Source organism: Branchiostoma floridae, chromosome 3 (assembly GCF_000003815.2).
Source record: "Branchiostoma floridae strain S238N-H82 chromosome 3, Bfl_VNyyK, whole genome shotgun sequence".
Lineage (NCBI taxonomy): Eukaryota > Metazoa > Chordata > Leptocardii > Amphioxiformes > Branchiostomatidae > Branchiostoma > Branchiostoma floridae.
In genome coordinates, this window is record NC_049981.1 from 8,753,304 (window position 1) to 8,776,807 (window position 23,504).

A 23,504-nucleotide genomic window follows, 5' to 3' on the forward strand; every position below is an offset into this window, starting at 1 on the left:
AAGTGCTAGTAAGAAGATTGACAAGAAGTGACACCAAAGGTTGTAGTTGCTGCAAAAGAGGTCAACACGACTATATACAGGACGATAAGATTACAAGAAAATTGTTTATAGGGATAGTACATTATACATGATGGGGTGTACATGTTATGTACACATAATATTCAATAATCTGTTGCGGAGCCAGGTAGCAATGTTCATACTTCATATCTTTAAATGTTTCTTTTTTCAGTTAGAAATGTAATACATTTGACTGTCCTGTCACAATTTTCTTGCATGTTTTACTTAAAAATGAGTTATTTGGGGATACATTTTTGGCTCCTGTGCCCTTGTATCAAAACCAAATGACCTGGAATTTTGTATAGAGGTGTGTAGAGTACATGCCCACAGTACTTCATTTTTCACTCCTGGCATGCATTACGTAAAATTGTTGACTTTTGGGAATTTTGCCATCTTTAGACTAAAAATATATATTATTGGTGCCTTTGTATTAAAACAAAATGAATTTTGTATGTATACAGTATGTGGCCACAGGACTCCATTCACACTTATGGTGTACATAATTTAAAATTTGTTAGATTTGGATTAAACTGGGTAACAAAACACTGTATCAATAAGAACTAAGTAATTTATACAGACAGATGTGTTCCAACACGGAAGATTCATTAAGCCACAAAATTTATTGATTAAGTTACACGACACAAGGGATTTCCTGGCTCAATACAACAATCTCTGTAATGCTATACACAAACAATAGAACACTACCGGGTCAGTATGGGGATCCATACATAGATGCCGAATTTCAACCAAAACAGCTCGGAATTTTGAAGACCACATTTATTCTTTTAGACAAACTTACATCTTAGACTCTATAAAACAAGGTAAAAACACCAGATGCAGGTCAGTTTCGCCGGACAGGTGTCGAAGTGAACCCTTACCCGGCCCGGCCCACAAACTGGGACGTCAACATGATGATAATGTTAATGAACATCATCTTCGGACCACATGATGTCTGTCTACTATGTGCACATTATCATGAAAACGCACCAAGACACACTGTCGCAAACAAAACATACAAACACACACTTTCAAGGAGGTGATTTATCAATGTTTTCCGAGCTGTTGGGGACCTGTCTGTATAGGAACGATGTTCCAGAACAAGATAAACGTACCGTTGTAGTTCTTTCTTGCCACGTGACTAGTAACCTGGTAACCAGGAACATAAGTGCAGAAACAATCTACCATATCGCTTTTTGTTAACTATATGCTTAAAACTTTGCTTTATCTCACCTAAAATGTGGAATAGCAATCGTGGAGACATATAATCTTATATAGTCGACACCTGATAACAAACGGAAAATATGGCGGCTGAACCGAGCCATTTCGCTTTTGAGTTAGAGGATGAGGAAGAAGAGACAAAAAGGTGTGACCATCGCTTCCAGCAAATCATAAAGGTAGACCGACTCCTATTACTGTATATTGTACATGTGGTAATGTGCTTAAAATGTATTTTGACACCATGTAGCTTTATGCGTATATGTGTGCAGGACTGGGGTACTGATGCCCATATTCCGCACATGGAGTGACCCGTCCATGATTCTGTTTCCTTTTAGTTTGTCTCAGTATCTCTTTCTCTCTCTGTGTCCCTCTTTCGTTCTATTACTCTGTCTCGCGCTCCCTGGCTTTCTCTTTTTCGTCACCTTTTCTTTCTTACTTTCTCTCTCACCCTCTTACGTTACGTATGGTGTTGAATGTGGTAACCTACGCGTAGTCAACTCTGTCGGTAGAGCGTTTTCGTACAATATGTTCAATAGATGACATTATTCGATGATTGCCGGTAATATGCGGCATGGTGGCTTTCTATCCATGCGTTTTTCTGTATACATGTAGCTAAAACAACGTTGACATAACACTTGAGGCCAGTTTTCGGGTCAGCAACTACATCATTCTTGTTTACATTATCACCAAGTTCTAAAAGAATATTGGAACTGCTCCTATTGTCCAGAAAATCACAGAGTCGGGCTGGTTCAACGGTTTCATCATGTTCGTGATCTTCCTGAACGCGGTCTTCATGGCACTGGAGACCAGTGAGATGAAGGTGACCCACCGCACAATGCTGGAGACTATGGATAATATATTCCTCAGCATCTACAGTGTTGAGATGGTGCTCAAGGTACGAACATTGGTCAGGTAACTAAGAAAAATGAGAAAAATAGAAAGGTAATATTTGCGGTGTAACAAAGTACTACTATGCTTATTCTTTCTTCACGGTACACACACACCACAGACACATACAGACAGACACACGCCTACACATACACACAAACACACATACACTCACACACACACACACACACACACACACACACACATACCACAAATACAGACACACACATACACATACACACACGTACATACATATATACATACAGACAGACAGACAGACAGACATACACACACAGACACCACAGACACTAGAATTGATGTGTTCAAAAATTCGTATTTTCCCAGAACCATCGTAGTGGAATTTGTTATCACCAAGCACAGTAGGGGCATCTTCATTGGGTTGTTTTAAAGAACGCTTCTTCTTCTTCTTCGTATATAGATATATATGCAAAAAATAGGTGTGGAGGATCGTTCAGTGTAATATAACCAGCTGCTGTCGCACCGCGTGCCTGCGAAGCTCGTGTGTTACGCCGAGGGGCGGTTATACCGGCAATATAGATACAGACATACACATACACGCACGCGCATGCACACGCACGCAAATCACACGCACACACACACACACACAAACACACGCATACACACACACACCACGGACAAATACAAACACACAAAACGATTTCCAAAACCGCTAACTGTTACACACCTAACAAATATCACCAAGATCCATCCACAACTGCTTGAGTTATATGCTGTACACACCCAACAATACCTGGCTCAACCAATTGCACAGGCTTCTGGGGAATGCAAAGGAAGCTATTTGCTGACATCACTTGCTCAACAGGGTCAGACAGAAGCCACAAGGTCAGTGACCCCTTGCTACCTACAGTGACACTGAAACTACGTGATGTTTACTCCTGTTCACACAGATCTACGCCGAGCCGAAGAACTACTGGTTCAGTGGCTACAATCTGTTCGACTTTGCGATCGTGATGATCTCGTACGTGCAGAACATCGTGACCGCCGTGCAGGACGACCCAGAGGGCGGCAACTATTTCGCCATCCTGCGGGTTCTCCGCGCCATGAGATCTCTGCGGACACTCCGCACCATTTCCTTTGTGCGAGGATTACAAGTGAGAAATAGTTGCTGTAGTATCATTGTGTTTCCTTTACTATACCGCTTCGGAAATGTTGAAAACATCACTAAGACAATACATTAACATGAAAGATTGTCTGATAAATCAACTTAATTGTGATGTAGCATAATATAAAAGTGTACTTCCTTAATCATGATTTATCTAAAATGTAGTCATTTGATCGCTTTATACATCAGGTTCATGCACAAGGTATAGGTCCGAGTTGTTTTTTGCGATTCAAAGTCAATATGACTCTTTCTCAGGAAGACGCCAGTGCTTGTCCATCTTCTTCCGGACAATTCAATGTTTACGATAGGAAGGAGTGCCTTGCTACAGACCAAAACCACTGACCGAATTTTCCTAATAACTAACACAGCAATTAAGGTCATCATTCTGTCTGTCTGTTTGTTTGTTTGTTTGTTTGTTTGTTTGTAAATATAAAGGGAAAAAATCTTGAGAGTGTGGTTTTCACAATCCCTGATCGGCAGAACCACCAAAAACGCAAATATATAGGACGCACTATTTGGGTAATCAGGAGAAATGACCATTTTAACGTTATGAAGCACCAAGCCAGGACGCATCGCCGGACGACCAAATCTGCTCCAACGAAAATCGTTACGAAGAGTTTTTACAGGAAATATAAATCCATAGTAATAGCCGAAAACAAAATCACGGGTCTCAGTGGCAAGTGTGAAGATGTTGACACACTGGCAACACCAAATCCGTAGGTGTTTTTTGGCACCTTTAGACAGATTAGCCGTGAGGCTCGGTGGGCGTCACTCCACCGTCATGGGGGCAGGGGCATGGCGAGTTTAGAACTCAGGACCTGCTGATTCTGATTCCAACGCTCTAGCCGTTGCGCCACACCCCTAGCCGAAAAACCTACCGAGAAAACCTATGATTTGCGTCTTATTTTTCGCCATACGGTCAATCTATGCAAATTTATTCAAAGACGTCCCAACCGGAACAGTAATAAACACATTTTATTGGACAGTAGAATCTGAAATGAACCTTTGATATTCCAGGTGCTGGTGACCGCCTTGGTGGAGACCATACGGTCAACCGTGGTGAACATCGTGCTCTTGCTCCTCCTGCTAATGTTTCTCTTCGGGATCATGGGGTACTACTTCTTTGGGTACCCTACCCACGGAGACAAGAAGTACTGGGGAAACTTGGGGAGAGCCATGCTGACTTTGTTCACCTATGTTACTGTGAGTTGTTTACAGCGTCATTGGGGTATTGTAGTCACTTTGGTTTGGTTTGTGGTCTCTTTCGTAGCCAATGGTACTTGTTTTTTAGCAGACGGGGTTGGCGCCAAGTATTCATCTTACAGTTGGTGTAGGGCTGTCAGAGGAAAGTGTGCATCTCGTTTTTGTACCGTGTGAACAGCTGATGTTATGACATATTGGTGGAAAATCAAATCACCATCTGACTAAAGTTGGCCACATCCCTTCTTCTTTCTGAGTTTCCCAACTTCCTCCCACCACACAGCTCTGAGGCACATAGTCGAACCTCAATAATGCTGACAACCTTAGACATTTTAAATGCCAAACATCAAGCTTAAGGAACACCACGCTACCATATGCCGTCGACCTCTTAAACGCACATTACACAATTAAGTGTCACATTTTGATAATTACTAATCAGATGGACAACCTCTGTGTCATTAAATAAATACACCACTACTTTCCCATTACATTTATATTATATAACCATTACTCTCAAATACAACCGACTATAAACATACATACCATCCACAAAAAAGCAATAAATACTTCATGGAGGTATGAGGTCCCCGAACTCTAGTTTTGTTTTGTTTTGATTTATAATGTACGTTTATTCTCAGCAGCCAATATTTCCACGGATATGCATCAGCTACTTGATGGCTACTACGAAACTACTTGATTATCACAATTTATCAGATCTGTAGCCAATTGTAAACTTGTCGACCGAAGAACAAACTAAGATATCTATACCTTAACTTTAAAAGTGCTAGAGTCACCGGTGCACCAATGACACTGTAAAATAAGAGCTCCTGATTACAAGCAACCATCATAGGTAGTAAACAATGAACATAGACGTTTGTACAAAATTTTCAACCACCTGATGTTCTTGAACCTCGAATCTCATTCTTACGTTTATTGATTCCTGCTGCCCGGTAAGCAAGTTAATTTCTGCCCCTGGCGCCTTTATTAACAAGTAAACGCACTCTTGGAACAGCACAACTCCGTTGTAAACGGCCGGAGAAGACATTTTTACAGCGTGTTCGAGTTGATAATAGTGGATATTCTTATCTCTGGTACTCTGACAACTCACTCTGTGACCCTGTATATGTATATAATCTGATAAGGGACAGAATGACCAATATGTATATCCAGACGTCTCTACATAATATAAGTATAGATACCGGTAAGCTGAGGTTCTACAAAACTTGTAAATCTGTATACGCTAGAGAGAAGTATTTGTAGATACTGTACATTTAAAGCAGTGGAGACGAAACACATTTTATTTCCAAATGTTCATTCAACCAAACCGAAAGAATCACTCAGTTTACAGAACCCACAAAGACTTATCCCAACTTCCCTACATTGACAGACGAACAGAAAGCCACTTTTCTTATCAAATCTTAGAACCCACAAATTTTAGAAAAGGTGGGGATTCTCGTATCCCTCTGCTTCCGAAAAAGAAGTCAAACCCAACCTGTTTAGAAATAGCCAGTACTAGTATTAGAGTAGAATATTGTTTATAACTGTTCATTGTCACTTGTATATTTTATCTACTATTATACCATGTACTTGCAATTAGCCCTCGGACACGAACTTGCAAAAATAAATTTCAATTATTATCTAATCAAGTTGATTTCCGACATTACTTCATAGTAAACACGGCAGCCCGTTTGGAACCTATTTCAAGATTTTCCTAATGTTTGCTATTCTGAGAATCACTTTCCGAACTGGCTGCCATGTTTACTATGACGTAAGGCAGGAATCAAGAACTGTAACGTAAACTTTAATGCTAAACTTTGGTGTAGGTTGACGGTTGGACAGACTTACAGGAAAGTCTCCCAGCGTCCAGCGCCATCTACTCCATTATATTCATCTTCCTGGGACACTTTATCTTCACAAACGTCTTCATCGCCGTCATCATCATGAATATTCATGAGGCAACGGAGGCCTATCAGCAGGTAGGAGCTTGTTCTTCAAGATCTCAGAACAGAGTATTCATCCGTGACTAACGTGGGTCTCTATGACTCGCTACATACATGTTAAATAGCACGGATGAGATTCAGGAAGACTGATTAGAACGTATTCGCTTATATTGATGCGGTATTTATTCAACAGCGTATTTCTAACAGAATAATAGGCCATGTCAAGACGGTTAAAACATTGTTATTCAACGAAGAAACGTGATATAGATGTTGACTAAAAGAGTCTACTCCCCTGCATAATGGTATTGTCAAGTGGTCATTAATTACGCTATTTGGCTGATTAATGCGTCATAACCAACATGAAATGCGGCCTTCTAATTGGTTGATGTCGCCTGGCTATATGGTAATGATGGACAACACTACAGGCCTTGGATTCCAATAAGAACCATATTCACAGCCAATGTCATGGTTTAGCTTGATTCATCGGGCTTCCTTTACCGTCTGCAGGAGAAAATGGATGAGAAAGAAGCAGTCGTCGCACAGAAGAAGGAGTACATGCTGCAGCGTCACCACGAGGAGATCCAAAAACTCATGGAAAAACAGGTGCCCTTGATGAAATATCCTTGTCTGTTTCTTCTCTGTCTATACACCATCATTATTCCACGCTACAGAGCAGATTGCATATTATGAACGTTTATGTGTATGTTTTCTACTTTGCTACACGGTGGAGTGGCTGTGGATGCATGTGTGTTTGATGAAGACATCATGATATTTGGTAGGTGGGAAGGTGTTTGGAAGACGAAGTTTATTTTCAATAATGAGCCTCCTAGCGACTTGCTATGGTTCTGCAGTGGTTTAGTTTGAGACCTCTAGAATAGCTATGATCGTGATTTTAAGCGTTAGATTTGTGTAGCTCATAGAGTAGTTTAGTAAGTAAGTAAGTTAGGTTTGGGCCGCCAACCTTTGTTTCCCCGACCCCTACCCACACACCAAATATCATAAGGATCCATTAACAGCTTCTCGAGATTTTCTATCGACAAAGACACACTGACCTGCAAGGTCTGCTGCAGTACCGTAGGAATCCGCCAGGAGGTACTGTCCAAGCAGAAGTTAATGGGAAAAATCGTGACTTTTTCCTTTCATCTTTTTTTTTCTTGATTGGCATTCCCACCAACGAATGCCGATCGAAAAAATTGGATGAAAGAAAAAGCTTACGATTTTTCCCACCAGCCTCTGCTTGGAGAGTAGCCAGAAGGCCCAATCTCGCCCAAACCTAACTAGCTACTCACCTACCAAATATCATAAAAATATATTCACAGCTTCTTGAGTTTATATATATACTGTCTACATCCACAGCCGAAAACATAACCTTCTTTCCGAACAGTATTAGCGATTGACTAATTTTTTTGGCATCCTGACTCCGCCAGAAAGGGAGCCGTTATGCAAATTTCACCGAGATGGCGGCTCAGTTTGAGAGGACCCTCCGTCACGAGGATTACATCATCATGGAGGAGATGTGTGCCGACCTGATGTGGATAGAGACATATCTGACGTCACTAGATCACCAGGAGAACACCTTGTACAGGTGAGTGGTCACGTGACAGTGTTTCCGCAGGCACATCCCGTCCTTAAGCACTTCAGAGAACAGCGCGTCAGCGACGTAATGTCACAAATACAGCAGTCTACATTGCTCAAGATACCACTTTTTGTAAGTCTTTGGAAAAAAGTTGTGTTTCCAGCTAAGGCCACAGCAAGTAAATTTTATGGATGACATCCTCTGCAGACTGCATAAATAGTGCGATAGGGCGAAAAAAAACAAGATGGGTGAAAAAAAACAAGATGGCTACATTTTCAAAAATAGGCACCATAACTGAGTTGTGATGAATGTTGGAACAAGAATTAAAAGGACAAAACATGGTATCAGAGCCAGCAAGGCATTCATTCCTGTACGTATTCAAGACATGTACTGGTGTGGTAAAAGTGACACTAGTGTGGTAGACTGGCATCACCAACAAAGTTGGTAACCACACTCATGGCTTCCATATTGGTGTCACTTTTACAACTATACAATAAGTTTCATTTCTACAACTACAGCCCTGGGTACCTCGCAAGTGTCACTTCTACAAGTACAATTATTAGGCTACCATACAACATATTTGCTCATTTTGGTACTTTATCGTCATGTTGACCATCCCTGGAGAAGAAAAAAATTCTTGTTTTTTTTTCTGAAATCAGGCGAAAATTAATGCGCGCGCTGATGTCATCCATAGAATTTACTTGCTGTGACCTAAGCTATTAAGCTGCAAATACCTGCCGGTCCAAGTTTTCTTGGGCCCACTGAAAAGAAGGGTCATAACAAATTTCGATTTCAATCAAATAATAAGTGATATAAGTTGTAGGTTATTTTCTATCAGTTCCTCAAATTTGTTACAATGCAAAACCTGATATAAACAGACGCACCTAACCTAGGTTCCCTTTGTGTTGACACCCTGCATAAGTCAGTAAGAAAGGGTTTACATAGTTTCAGATATTTGGTTGTCACCTCCAATGAGCGAGAAATTTCATTCACAGCAAGACTTTCTTGTTCGTTTTGCTGACTAAATGCAACGAGCACTAGCACTCTAAGATCATTACAATGGCGCCCCCTGTCGTTTATCCCGCAGGTTGCAGCAACTGTACTATGAGATGGCCCACGTGCTGGTGCAGTACGCAGACGACAGGCTGGCTGAAGATCCCGAGAATATGTCTTAGGCTAACATTGAACGTATTATATTTCAAAATAAAGCATTCATTTCTTGCAGTGACATTTACCACATTTTATTTGATTCGAATACGGTGTACCGGTACAAAACCGTTTTCTTGTTGGACCAGTACAGAAAAACCGGACCTGAAAAAAATCAGTGTATCGGATTTTGGACCGGTTAGAAAATGAAATTCTATGCCGGCACGTGTTTTGCGGCTTACTGGTCCAAGAAAATAATAAGAGCAAAGTAAAGGAGAATCGATGAAGTCTTTTTTTTTCTTTCATGTTTCTACAGTCAAACCTGGGCACCAAACTCCGTAGTTACTGCTGGCTAGCGAGTGATTAGGTGCAGGTTCAGTTCGGACGTAAACTGTACCAGCTGTACCTAAGTTTTCTGTACCGGAACCCACGCCTACTTACATTTTGTGCAAAACACCTGAGAACATGTAGCATATGCACAAGTCATGTGCCGCAAAATGAGCAAATATATGCCATGAATTGTGCAAAAAATATCGGAAAACGCCAAAGCCAATTTCATGGTCAAGAAAGATATGAAAGAACAAAAATGAAGAATCAATTGTTCAGTATACATTACTGTGTGTTTTCAACCTTCCTGGCCCTTCACTGATTTCATAATGGATTAAGACAACCTTTCTTTCGCACAGTCGTATAATTGCTGAGATTCCCAGGGGTTCTTATCCATATAATCTTGTCCAGAAATACAGAAAGTCCGAAGTGATACAATAAAAACCTACATGGGGTCTAGATCTTTCAAACGATTTTATTTGGTACATCAGTGCAGTACAAAGACATTGCAAAATGCCCATCTAGGTTCTTGCGTATTTTTATACCATGGATTTCACGATAGTAAAGGTGATAACTTATGGCGGAGTTCTAGTTTGGTACCACCAGCCATACTAGTATCTGAGCATCTTCAACCCATGGTTTAGTCCAGATTGTACACGTTCTTTACAGCTCGAATGTTGATGTTTTTCCGCTCCCTCTCTCTCTCCCTCTCACGATCCAAGATGGCTACAAAATGGAGAAATTAACAGATAAACTTTCCAGAGGACAACAATTTAAACTACAGTTACCACATGTTAAACTGGACATACGCAAGAAGTTCGCCATCCGTGCGAGTTATTCAAGCATTGAATAAACTACTTCAACAGAAGGTGAACCACACTACAATAAATGGCTTTAAGATCGGCATTGGCATTTTCATTGACGAGAAGACCACGAATTTATCAGAAGCTAAACAGTGTTGAGTTTTTATTTTACACCCAAGTACAGCAGATCAGGACGCTTCACGTTGGGATATAGCTTTAGGGTACAGACCTCCAAAGGCTGGCAGGCACCTGTTGCATGCATAAGATGAAGGGAAAAGGCTGTCAAAAGTCACCTACCTAAGGTTTAGTTGGTGAAAATCTCACATTGGTAGGCAAATCTGACTTCTAAAGAGTGCATATGGCGATTTTGAAAACATTCGGTTCAGCGCAATGCGCCCCCACAAACAGAATAAGAAACTCTGGTGACCTTTGACCTCCCTGATAACACCCAAACTATATATACTCTAGACTGTCTAAAACACTCCAAACATGGTAGAAAGCTTATTTTTCTCACGAAATAAAATAGCCAGAATACCTGAACATAATTTCCAGCTCCAAAATGCCAACATTTCCCAACAAAAAGGCTTCTTACACTTACGTTTGCAAGCCATCTTCTGCGCATGTCTGTAATGGTGACCTTTCACCTTTACGGGAACACGCCATTCTGATTGCAAATCTATTACTTTCTGCCAGGAGGCGCAACTACACACGTGGAAGGTCGGACCGCTTTTTGCTAGTCTACTCTACCCTACCCCATAAAAATTCCCAGAAAACTTTTTAAAAAAATATCTCACCGAACTCGAAGGCGGGAACTCCCTCCAAGGTAAGACGATGGTTAGCTTTGACTGTTCTGGGTGGGCTGGAAGAGAGAACGTCTGTTTCTTTAACATGAATATGTACAAACTGGACGCAGCCTGCGTGATAGGTCGTTGACCCCGAAATACGCAGCGTGCGAGGATATTTGCGCGGCGCCTCTAGGAGGGAGCAGTAGTAAACTTATACTTGCTTTTCTGAATAGCTTTAGACAAATTGGAGGTGGCAATGGTCAGAGTGAGTTGAAGATTAAATGCTGACTAAGAATTCTTCCCGAGCCAAGTTGTTATGTGGTACTCTTTCGAGTGAAATATTTATATTTTTTCTCATTTCATTATGCAAATAAGGTCATGATTTGCATAAATTGTCTAGGTGGATCATCCTCTCTATGTAAGAGGTACAGGTCCAAAGTATGAACGTGTAGAGAAGGTCATTTTAGTGTTTCCTGATTAATTATGTAAACATTAAACTGATTTGCATGATTTATACCTCATAATGTTCACCTTCATTAAGCTTCATTATGTTGTAAGTATGAAATTCCTATCATTTACCACTATGGAATTATCATACTTTCTCAATGATTATGCAAATGAGGTCGTCATTCGCATAATCATTGACACTTCTCTCTTTCTCAGTTACATCATGCGATAAGCTTAAAGTCCTGTTATGGATTTATTAAGTTTCCTCATTAATCATACAAATTAGCCATTGACTTGCATAATTAGTATATCATTATGTAAGTCATCATGTAAGCTATCTATATACCAAAAATCATAACGATCTGTCAACACGTTCTCCAGTTATTCTTGTTCAAAGTTTAAAGGAAATCGACGCCTGCAGTTCCAAAAAAGCCACTTGGGAACCCAAACTTACAGCACTTACTCTCTGCCCCAATGGCTATCTACCGCTCAAAAGCTAAGACCACAGCATGTCCAGAACAAGAGTAATAGGGGGCATATTATCGAACTTGACCTTCGTTTTCGTAACCCCTACCCAAATACCAAATACCATCCAAGGCTTCTCGACTTATGCTGTTAACACACACACACACACAGACACACGCACACACACAAACACACACACACACACACACACACACACACACAGAGTTCTGTGCACATTATTATGTCATACTTAACACATGCATGAGGGTAAAAAGTTAATACTAACATACAACCGTCGTCTGGGCTTATCGTCTCAGACATGGAGATCCCGCTGTCCTTGTCTACCAGCTTCTCGCACGACTTGACCTCCACCAGCGTGTCTGAGGGGCTCTTCGTCAGCGTCTTGCCGTTATTGTCCAGATTCAGGACTGTGCGTTTACGGATCAGCCTGCTGCAGGAGGGGCGGAATCATCTCATACAATAGAAGTAGAGCCATGTTGTGTAGATTATATTGGTTATTTGGGTGGGCCAACTACTCACTATATGCAGCCAGGGGCTGAATTGCGAGGAGCTTACAATAGGCAGGGCTAAATCGCAAGGGTCTGGAACGAGCTGCCATTCGGCGCCACTCAGGTGACCTCAATACGACTGTCGCAAGTGTCTGGAGCGAGCTGCCATTTGGCGTCACTCAGGTGACCTCAATATGACAGTAATTGCCCCAGGTGCGGCCAAGGTACTGTAGGTTTTGAACCACTCACACCGCACTATCGCACTTGTGGCGGGTTCTTTAACGTGTCCGACAGGGGTATGGCTCTCCCCAGACACGGGACCTCCATTTAACGTCCTATCCGAGGGACTGCCCTAGCCGAAGCTAGGTACTACTCATTTTCACCTGAGTAAAGTGAGGAAAGTAGTGTTAAGTGCTTTTCCCAAGGGCACAAAATCGGTAACACGGCAGCCGGATTCGAACCCGCAACCTCTCGGTCACGGGCTGAACACGGGCTGAGCTACGCGGCCCCACTACTGATGCATCAGCGCGCGCATCAATTTTCCCTCATTTCAAAAAGTTTTCAACCACACTGTAAATCGCTACAAAATGAGCAAATGTATAAGGAAAAGTTTAAAAAAAAGAAAACGGATACATATGTCGTAGAATGCCAATTCAAAACAGGTATATTCCAAGTCAACCAAGCGTTCAGAGACCTCATACCTCCGTGAAATGGGTGATGGTGGTGTGGTTTAGTTGTTTACTATAAATGTATTTATGTTCGCGGGGATTTAATTTCGCGGTAGCGGGAAAAGGGACTTTTCGCGGTGGATTTAAGTTCACGGTAAAGTGGTCACCGCGAAAACCGCGAACATTAATCCACCGCGAACATTTTTGCATTTACAATAGTACGAGGGGAAATTGATAAGTTCTCGGCCTCGCTCAGAAATGATAAGCACAACTCAAATTTCGGGGAACACCTTCGTAGTATGAAGTTTTTTTATCAATATCCTCCACATTAAACATCATTGCAGTCATTACTTTACAGGCAACGTCTTTTTGAAAATCAGACGGTAAGTGGCGAGAAAAACAATTGTGAACTGTGATCAGCCATGTGTGGGTCGAGTTCCCCATGCCGTAAATTCTTCGAAGACATTGTCAAAATGTTTCATAATAATTCCCTTCGTATTTCAAGTAGACCGAAGTGGGTGACTGACTTCCAGTAGAGCATGTTGACCCTCACCCCTCAGGTCGCAGCTCAATTGTCCATGTTTTTTTCCTTCTCTCTTATCTACCGTTACTGGGTGCAGCCTGCAAAGTAATGATCACAATACTGTAAATGCAGAAATGTTCGCGGTGGATTAATGTTCGCGGTTTTCGCGGCGGCCGCTTCACCGCGAATTTAAAACCAGTAAGAGAATACAGTGCATGGTGCTACCGGGAAATTAAAACCACCGCGAAAAGGCCATTTTCCCGCTGCCGCGACATTAAATCCCCGTGAACTTAAATGCATTTACAGTAACTTGAATTTTGGTACACATTTATAAAAGACTTTATACTTGACAGCTATGCTTCGAAAGAGAACTTATTGATCACCCCTCGTATACTCGTATATCCGATTGGCACAATTTCCCAATTCTATTATGTAAATTAGCTCCTGAATTGCATAACAAGCTTGCAATTATGTGAATATCTACATAAGGTATCTGCATACCTACAGTCATCACGATCCCGCATCTTGTCTTCACGCCCACGGAAAACCGCTAGGGGGCCAAAACTTACACACCTTATCATCGTTGAACGCAGCTACCTACCACTGAAAAATCATGACTAGAGCCAGTCCAAAACAAAAAATATCAAAACCGGAAGTTCCGCTACAGTAACGTTACACCGCTAGAGCGTCAAACCAAACCACATTCCTACCATTTCATTGATATATGTCCTGCTGATATATCTGCCTATGTCGGTCAATTTATATATAACTCATTTAAAAAACGTGACAATATTATACTATCATGAACCAGCACATAATGATAGCCTGATTGTAAATATTATATACCATGTGTAAAATAGATTAATCTCTTAGATTTTTAGATACTAGTAACTCATGTAGTGTTCTGTTCTGTATGTATTGTATGTACAAGTTGCCAAACACTGTATCCTTTACAGTTGTCGTGCAATAAAGTTCTTTTTCTTCTTCTTCTATCAAGACCTACCCACAAACTAAATATCAAAATAATCCAATATCCGTTCTCTAGTTATCTTGACGACAAACGTCCCTCTTACATACAGACACTAGTGAAAACAAACCTCCCGTTTCACGGAGGGAAAAAGAACAATCTACATGTTCCGTACTCTGTATGTTTGATCTACAGTAGTCATTTGTTCAACCTTTGATCACTTAGTTATCTTGATGAAGACATTTCTTTAAAATTTTGTTTACTCCCACGCTCGCATGAGTTTTGGAGTTCCTAGAGGATGTTATCCATATAATCGATGTACGTGCGTTCTAGAATGGCGGAAACATCGTCAGTCACTGAATTAAGAACAATGAGATGACATATATTGGGACGTCATACACGGTTTGAAAAGGGTCCATCTATATACTATTAGTCAAATGTACAAAGATCAGTAATCACAGATAAAGTTGTACGTGCTTTTCAATGACTATCCTGAATCGCAGTCATGTTTTCGTTCCCTAAACTTTTGTCGAGCCAATGATTTCAGTCCAGGAGTCACCTTTTCTGCTATTTCATGATGCCATACCGACATTCACAGCTTGTTCGATTTTTTCCAAACAAGCGTCGACACAGCGCCACATAGCAGTTACTCATTGACAAACAGCTGGATATGATTTTGAAAACGGCCAGACGTTTCGCGTAGCATCCACTACCAGTATCTTTTGTCAGTGACACTGAGCAACATCTGTTGAAGAGCAGGTTTCTCATCAAAAACTATGAATTGATATGTAAATGAGGTGGAGACCAATTTTCGATAGTCCAATAATAAACAAAAGAAGAAAAACTGGTTTTGTACAGGTACGATGTGCAGGTACCCACTCTTAATCGTTAGTGACTACTTCGAAACAAGAACCGTGCTTACCTTGGGTCTCCGCTTTGGAATTTCTCCTGAGAGCAGGCGTCTCCGACATTGACCTCAGACATGGCTACCACGCTCGCTAGTTATTATATAAAGTACGGGGTGGATAAGAATTGTGAAATATAGAAGAAGCGAGCGCCCCTTCGTTGCGTTGTAGAATTACTGTAAACATGTTATGACTGTCACTCACAATTTATTCTAAAACTTGATGATTCTGCTTTGTTTTGTCATTTGCCATCACTATGACGTCATATGTTCTTTCATTTAAAATAAAGAACCTGGCTCATATCAACATATACATTAAGATATACATACATGTAACACATAACAATATATCAGCAAAATAAAAACGGCGATCTAGAAAGTTTATGTTGCGCTTCCAGAATGTGCAGTGATAGCAAACATCTCATTAGACTAGCTAGGGGCGGGAGGGGCTTGATGACGGCATTGTCAGAACAAAGAAGGCAGGTATATTAATATTCAAGTTTACCATCAAAATTGTCGATCCTGTTATTGGTAAAAATGTGACTGGTACTAGAGCGCTAACTTAAATTCATATGACGAAACCTTTTATCCAATTCAGTTTAAAGCCCTATATTCAACTACCGTGTTTGCAGTAGAAGAATGTGACTGAATGTGAATGCAGCTGCAGAAACCAAAGAATGAAAATAATAAATCTACCAGAAGTTTCAGAAATTTGCGTTTGAGATACATGATTTGATGATTAGAATGTTATACATCGAGCAATATAATATAACTGCCTCATTTCATTTCATTTTATTTGTTTTACCAGAGTACAGAGTACATTGTATACCAACGCAATATTTTACAACACTGATCCTCTTCACAACTGTCCAACCAATACTGAATATTGCATATTGAAAAAACATACATGGCATGACTTATAGAAACCTGTATGATACTGACACTTAAATATTAAGGAAAAAAAATAACTCCATTACTCATAATATTTTCAGGTTGTTCTCCTTGATACAGTTTTTTCGGTGTGGTAATTTGTGTGTGTGTGTGGGAGTGTGCGTGGGAGTGTGTGTAGAAGACCTGCATAAATCAGAAATACCTGGATGTTTTTTTCATTTCTTAGATTCAGTACAAGTATGTGGATAGGTCGTTATGAGACCTCGGAATGGTTACATTTTGGCCCCCTAGGGGACGGTACGGTACAGCAACAGAACGTCTAGACCTGCTATAGTCATGATCTTGAGTGGTAGATAGTTCTTTGGAAAGAGAATAAGTGGTGGACATCTAGAGTCGTGTTTTGAGCTGCAGGTACCAATTTAGTTTCAGACTTTGAAAAAAATTGTCTCAAAAAGAGTTGACAGATTGTCATAATTTTGGTAACGTTATGTGGATGGATTCAGTGATGCTTGACATAATTTCATGGTAAATACGCAAATCTGTAGATTTGCATAATTCATGACAAAATTCGAGTCTATTTCCATTCAGCTTCTGGCTGCGAAGAACTACGTTTGTTCGTTCGTTCATTCATTCATTCATTCTGGTCATAGATGGGGTTGTCATACTTGCATTTGGATGATACATAAATGTGAACATATACTATAGCTATAGTATGCACCTCATTGTATAAATGATCAGATAATGCTAGTATAGCCTTCCTTCTACATTTTGTAAAAGTAAGATTGTCTACTTCTGTTATTTGGGTGGATGAGAAGATCAACAATAATTCATGCCACTGAGGACCTATTTTGTACAATAAATGAGAAAACATGGAGAAACATTGTACACCAGTCGTAAAAGTTAAAATCATTTGGCACTTTATGTTTGATTATGCATATCAATATTTCTTCCCTAGTACATGGTCAAGAAATACACTTATCAGAAGGACTCATTCCCCTTTGCTGGGGATGCAATGGTTACCGTACTTTTGATTGGTCAACAATTCTTGTATCTCTCAGAGTCCTGGTCAGAGTCCTGTGTATGTGTCGCTTCTCTGATTGGATCATTCTTTCGAACATCATTGACATATTTATCTGTTAAATAACCAGTTCTTAATGATTTTCCATATGTTTCATAACCAACATGAAACAAGGCCTTCTGATTAGTCAAGGCCCCCTGGCTGTATGATAATACTAATAGAGATTAGTTTACTGATTAACTTGTACAAAATGTACAGCTTTAGACAAGGGGGTAGGCGAAGAGAAGACAGAAACAAAAGTTTGTCAGTGGTATTGAGTATACATGTAAACCTCCACGATCATTTCTGCATTCACAATTTAATCCTGAGAAAGTTTTGGTACAATGAAGATCAGTCAAAAATTCTAGCCTCTACCAGGCCTTCCTAAATGATAGAGATTGCAGAAAGAGATTGCAGAAAGAGATTGCAGAAATTGGAAAATTAATATATATACTACCAGGCCAAAAGAGTCAGTCCAAGTTTAATAATTAATAAGGTTAATAGTTGGCCCAACTGAATGAGGAAATTTCGAAACCCAATGGTGGCCAAACTTCCCTGGCAAACTGTTCTCCCTATAGCCAAAGTAGTTAGGCCGGTAGAGTCTGCGTGGGCAGCTTTGCACTGATGAGTTTTCATGTCAAAAGACCCTGTGAAAGTCAAACATCATTTTCAGACTTCATCACAACGATTTCAACTTTTTTTCTGCCCAGTTCCTAATAAGTTGATGCGCGATAGCTTCACGAGGTGGTATCCACAGAGGGATGGACTCCGATGTTTTCTTGGAATGGTCGAATCCCAAGGGACCTGCCATCAAGGCTACTTGAATCTGAGGCAGACTGAACCACTGTGCATCTTCCAGCTCAGTCTTGTCCACTTCCAACTAGAACCAGAAATGATATAATTTAGTATTAAGGTGTCACAATATTTAGTAAGTCAGACACTCAAAGAGAGCCATTTTGATTTGACAATATGGATGATGACTTCTGGGAACACAAAAACTGATGCAAGCTTGCTGCCTTCACTACAAAATCTAAGTCAGGATTGTTGAATGAATAATACAATGGTGTACCAAACAATAGGTTTTTCATTTCTCTTCTTTCACATCTTCCTCTTTGACCTTGGAATCAATCTTGAAGAGGACAGTTGGTTGCTCCCAATAATTTGGTTGGTTGGCAAAAAAAACTGGAAACATACATTTGTATCTACAAATTGCACACAGTTTTTAATCTCCATGCTGTTATTCAAACAATTCTCAAGAAACCATAATTTTGATTGTTTAAAGGGATATATTGTAAAAAAATAAAGTGACTACTTTTGGTAATTTTTCTACATTATGAGTTGAATTGACCTTATCACACTGCACAGCAGTATTTATAATGTATGGATACAAACCAAGGAATGCCTCAGAACGTGTTCGGTGGTTCATTAGAAGTTCTACTGACTGTAGTTTGTTGAATGTCCCTGCTAAGCTTCGAAGACCTGTGATCACAACTGTCTATTCAAAAATCTAGGACTGACTTACTTCTGGTAGACTACCCGGAAGTGGCTTACTTTCGAGTTAATTAATGCTAGAAATGTTACAAAATGCTGCAGAGAAGTTGAAAATAAGTTACAAATGTCACTCTGACTGGTGATTTTAAAGTTAAGAAAATTTGTTATTTGGGTGCCAAGATCTTAGAATATATCCCTTTAACAATCAGAGCTGAGTTTCTCTAACAATTAAACATGGTTTGTTTTGTAGTTGACTGTCTGTACAGCCCAAACAAGACTTTTGAGATTTTCTATCAGAAAGTCAAAATTCCTACTGATTCATTTTGCAATGTGCACAAAAAGGTACGAAATTTTCTCGAGTAAAGTACTCACTTTTAAAACTTTTCATCATTGAAAAGGTGCTACATTTGTACAAGGACGTTATATGATCTCATATAACGTCCTTGATTTGTACAAGTTGTTGCTAAAGTTGGGTCCTTTATTAGAGGTTATTGCACGGATAAATGGTAAAAAAGCCTAAAATAAAGCCAGGATGAGCTACACTTCTAGGAAGGTTTCAAAACATACACATTGGTGTTGTCTTGGTGTTGCCAAAAACTGTCTAAACATAAGTTAGAGTGGCATTTGCATATAATCCTTTTGAGTTAGTGACTTAGCTGGTGTGTTATGCCGAACGACGGTTATACCGGCTATACAGATACAGACATGTCGACAATTGTTCAACTGTTTTCTTCCAGTTAAATGTACAGTGCCGTAACTGATATCAGTGCAGATGCCATCCATATACATATTATGTAATCAAATCAAAATGGCTTTGTTATATATACATGTACATGTAATCATGTACCTCCATGGACCTGACAGTTGCATTACAGCCCAACATGATGGAGCTGTGTGGGAATGGCCAGTGCTGGGAGGACATGTAGGAGACAGTGTCCACCTCCAGGCCAACCTCCTCAGCTACCTCCCTCCTCACAGTGTCCTCCAGAGATTCTCCTGTCACAACAGACATGCTCAGTTATCACATGTTCCACCGCTTGAAAGGCAATAGTTTCTGTAGGTTGGTAAATACTACTGGATGTCGGGGAGCCCCTACGACCACTGAGGTTACGGGCCGTGAGTGAGTGAGTGAGTGAGTGAGTGAGTGAGTGGTAAATGACAGTCACTGGATAACAATGAAAGTTCACAACCACACGTTTTTCAAGAGTCATTGCTTCAATGACCACCTACAACATCTTGTTTAGGGCAAAAATGACTCACAGGTACATGACATGTACATGTAGGTGTAATAATCATTGACAAGGAGGGTTGCCGGATCTGTTACTACCACTGATTGTGACAGGAGAAAGAAAGAAGAAAAAAAGAAGAAACATTACGAAGACAATATATTTCATCATACCTATGCTATGGCTGAAATATAACAAGTCCATGCAAACAGCTGTCATTTGCATTCAGAATATACCTTACTTAATAATATATATTCATTTCTAGTTCAATTGACATTAATACTTATATAAATAATTGTTACTGCATACTGACCGAAGGAGGCCATATATATATATACTGGTACGTACCCATATCACAGAACCCAGCCAGTGCACTGTACATGCCAGGAGGGAACTGTTTCTGTCTGGCTAACAGACATTTGTCCTCATGGCTCACCAGCACAATTCCCACTGGGGCCATCTGCACAGATGGAAAGTTGGCATGAGAACAACGTTATTTTTGGCCAAAAATCACTTCAAAATGATTACTGCGGAATTTAGCGAGGGTTCTCCAACATTTCACCATATATGATAAATGCCCAAACGGGCAGTGTGCCAAGTGTGTGTGCTTGCTAATTGAATTATTACGGGGCAGCCAATAGGCACTCAACATTTAGCATAAGCAATGGCCTGATTGGTCAGCTCGGATTAAGCCAATGTCTTTCAAATTACACCTGCTTGCTCTACTTAATATTGAACACGCATCACAAACATGATCCAGTGAGTGCAGGTGTCAAAATTCGCTCTAATTTATATTCATGAACAACAAGTATACTGACTAAACCGAGAAAAAGTGAGTGTGAAGACATCATTCTCAGAGGTATTACCAGCAGTGCATGTGCAAACTGGGTCAGAACTCTTGATGTCACCAGATTCCACCATCAAGTGCAGGATTCACGGCAAAACAAGTCAATACCTTAGTCTGTCCACAATGAAGCCGCTACATGCCAACTGACTGTTTGCCATCGACCACCTTAAGAAGATTCAGTTTAACATGGAACTGTTGTTGTTTTTAGAAATCTAACAGACTTTTGCTGCCAAACACGTAAATTTGTCAGTTGCAACCAATGCTATAGTATGACTGTCACAATATATATTTGTTTTTTGATCTATACAGAAGAGAATGACGCCTGACTGGGGGTATAATCATTTTTACTATTATTCACAAATAAAATTGAAAAATAAATTTTTCTCCACAGGACAAACAATTACATACAAAAATTATGTACAGTCACTGTGGTATTTCTTTGTTTGTTTACGGTTGTGGTTGGGTGAGTATTTGCTACCACACCATCTGACAGCAGTCCAGGAATGATCCCCAACCATTGTTGGTATAAGACATGCCAAACCACATACGAAAGCAGGGAACGGAACATAGGGTCTCATTCCTGTATTACTTCGAGTGTAGAGTCTAGACGAATCCGGGCGAAAAAATTATCTGGCCCGCAAAGCGTTGTTTTAGGTGGACCATCAATTCCCATTAATAAACCATAACTGATATGAAAAGGAATTTAGATGAAAGCTTGTGTATTACTGGCATGATCATGCACGAAAGTTTCGTGACCCGATCGATCCTCAGACGTTTACATTTATTTGTACTGAGTGCTCCGGTCAGGCTCCGGGTATTGAAGACGACCTCTAGCGGATAGCGGCTAGGTGCATTTTGAAATGTGATAGAAATTGTTGCGTCAGCTAGATTTGGGTGACAATTTTTTTATTGTCTAACAAACGTGTGTGCTTACAATAGAAAGCAAAACATCTCCAAATATCCAAGTATCAAGTATCTTGTATGACTGCGGAGATATTGTAATCTTGCATATATTTCTGACCCGGAGAAATATATGGCGTAATTTTCAGGCTTTTGATGGCCATAACTCTCCAACGGTATGTCCGATTTTTTCGCAATAAAAAACATTCTATTTCTTTCACTAACTATCCAATGATATCAAGTTTGAAAAGCTGTGAAGAGTTTGACATTTTTGTACAATTTGAGACAGATACTCTGACCTTGAAATTTAGCCAACAAATAGCAACATTTGATGGCCAAGTATGTTATATTATAAAAATAGAAGTACATATCTACTAACATTGATGGTTATTTTTCGGAAAGAAATCTTGCTCAGACATACCTTCTGGCTACCTTAAGTTAGACCAAGTCTGACTGTAGAAACTTAGAATGACTTACATCAACTCTTCTCTACTTTGCTCTTGTTATTTTGTATGCCCCAAATAAAACATGTGAAAGCCTGCTGGCATGCATAATCTGTTTATTTTCTAATTGGTCAAACATCTGGTCCAAATATGACTTCTTTAAAACAAACAAATTAATGTACTCTTAGGTATCCATGTTACCTGTGGATAGTGTTCCGCCTCACATGCTGCACACCTGCGTTTACTGCCAGCCAGGTTCTTGGTGTTGTTTCCTCCACACTGTGAACAGAACTGGTGGGAAGCATGCCATGACAGGAGAGAGTGAGCCTGTGGAAAACAGTACTAATGGTATAATGTCTGTGGCAATCAGATACAGGTCTAGTATAGGCAGGGCTTGAAATATTTTTCATCTACATGTTCATGTAAGTGCAAGCAGATATCAGTAATACCTGCACAAACACAAAGCATTTTTCCTCAACAAAATTGACTGTAAACAAAGTCAATGACTGCTACTTATGTGTCCATGAGGTAAGTGTCAGACTGACCCATGCAGATCCTAGTCCCAGTCTTGTAAACTTTTTCTTAGAGTCCAATCACTTTTTTCAAACCTAGCTTCACTTAGTGCCCTCCCTCAGATAGGAAGTTAAATGGAGGTTCTGTGTTTGAGACCCTGGCACCTTAAGCATGTTAAAGAAGCAACAATTACAACAAGTAGCATTTCCTAGTCTAAGACTGCCAGTTAGAAATGTTTCTACTAGTACTAGACTAATTGCTTTCTATCTCTACTTGAGACTGGAAGGACTCCACTTAACTTAAGACCACTTACTGCACATTTAGAATCTATTACCTGTGACATGAGTTGTCCCTCCGTAGGTGACACCACAAACAATGCTTTACGCACGTTGAAAACAGAAGCACCAAAAGTCTCCTCTACTTGTGTCTGAAGGTCCAACGGCACATCTTTTGTTCCAGCTATATTCTTGCTAGAAATGTTGAAGGCAAACCTTGCTGTATGCTGTTCAGTACACCCATTCAGTAAGATACATTGTGGAAGGATTGCTTCTGGATCAACTCTGTGATGA

The 23,504-nt window shown here is 40.2% G+C and overlaps 3 protein-coding genes across 6 annotated transcripts; 1 reads left to right on the top strand and 2 right to left on the bottom strand.

The window, feature by feature from the left end:
- Positions 1–702: 702 nt before the first annotated feature.
- Positions 703–9,247, top strand: LOC118411149 (cation channel sperm-associated protein 3-like). 2 transcript variants are annotated; one of them, XM_035813195.1, is made up of 8 exons: positions 706–1,451; positions 2,003–2,170; positions 3,093–3,296; positions 4,325–4,510; positions 6,331–6,483; positions 6,955–7,050; positions 7,875–8,032; positions 9,111–9,247. In XM_035813195.1, exons 1-8 carry the CDS (start codon positions 1,359–1,361, stop codon positions 9,196–9,198), a joined length of 1,146 nt encoding a protein of 381 aa, XP_035669088.1. In that variant the 5' UTR covers positions 706–1,358; the 3' UTR covers positions 9,199–9,247. The 2 variants fall into 2 exon arrangements, with proteins under 2 accessions (XP_035669089.1, XP_035669088.1); XM_035813196.1 differs by lacking the exon at positions 2,003–2,170 and having other exon boundaries at positions 703–1,451.
- Positions 9,248–9,951: 704 nt separating this feature from the next.
- On the bottom strand, positions 9,952–15,799 carry LOC118411153. Of its 2 annotated transcripts, XM_035813201.1 has the most exons (5): positions 15,586–15,799; positions 12,283–12,447; positions 11,094–11,158; positions 10,529–10,548; positions 10,114–10,222 (listed from the first exon to the last, which is right to left on the bottom strand). In XM_035813201.1, exons 1-5 carry the CDS (start codon positions 15,645–15,647, stop codon positions 10,160–10,162), a joined length of 375 nt encoding a protein of 124 aa, XP_035669094.1. In that variant the 5' UTR covers positions 15,648–15,799; the 3' UTR covers positions 10,114–10,159. The 2 variants fall into 2 exon arrangements, with proteins under 2 accessions (XP_035669093.1, XP_035669094.1); XM_035813200.1 differs by lacking the exon at positions 10,529–10,548 and having other exon boundaries at positions 9,952–10,222; positions 15,586–15,797.
- Positions 15,800–17,203: 1,404 nt separating this feature from the next.
- On the bottom strand, positions 17,204–23,504 carry LOC118411151 (nucleoside diphosphate-linked moiety X motif 13-like). 2 transcript variants are annotated; one of them, XM_035813199.1, is made up of 5 exons: positions 23,427–23,504; positions 22,624–22,749; positions 20,581–20,692; positions 19,854–20,002; positions 17,204–18,395 (listed from the first exon to the last, which is right to left on the bottom strand). In XM_035813199.1, the coding sequence occupies exons 3-5, from the start codon at positions 20,690–20,692 to the stop codon at positions 18,195–18,197; spliced, it is 462 nt and encodes a 153-aa protein (XP_035669092.1). In that variant the 5' UTR covers positions 22,624–22,749; positions 23,427–23,504; the 3' UTR covers positions 17,204–18,194. The 2 variants fall into 2 exon arrangements, with proteins under 2 accessions (XP_035669092.1, XP_035669091.1); XM_035813198.1 differs by having other exon boundaries at positions 22,624–22,713; positions 23,270–23,500.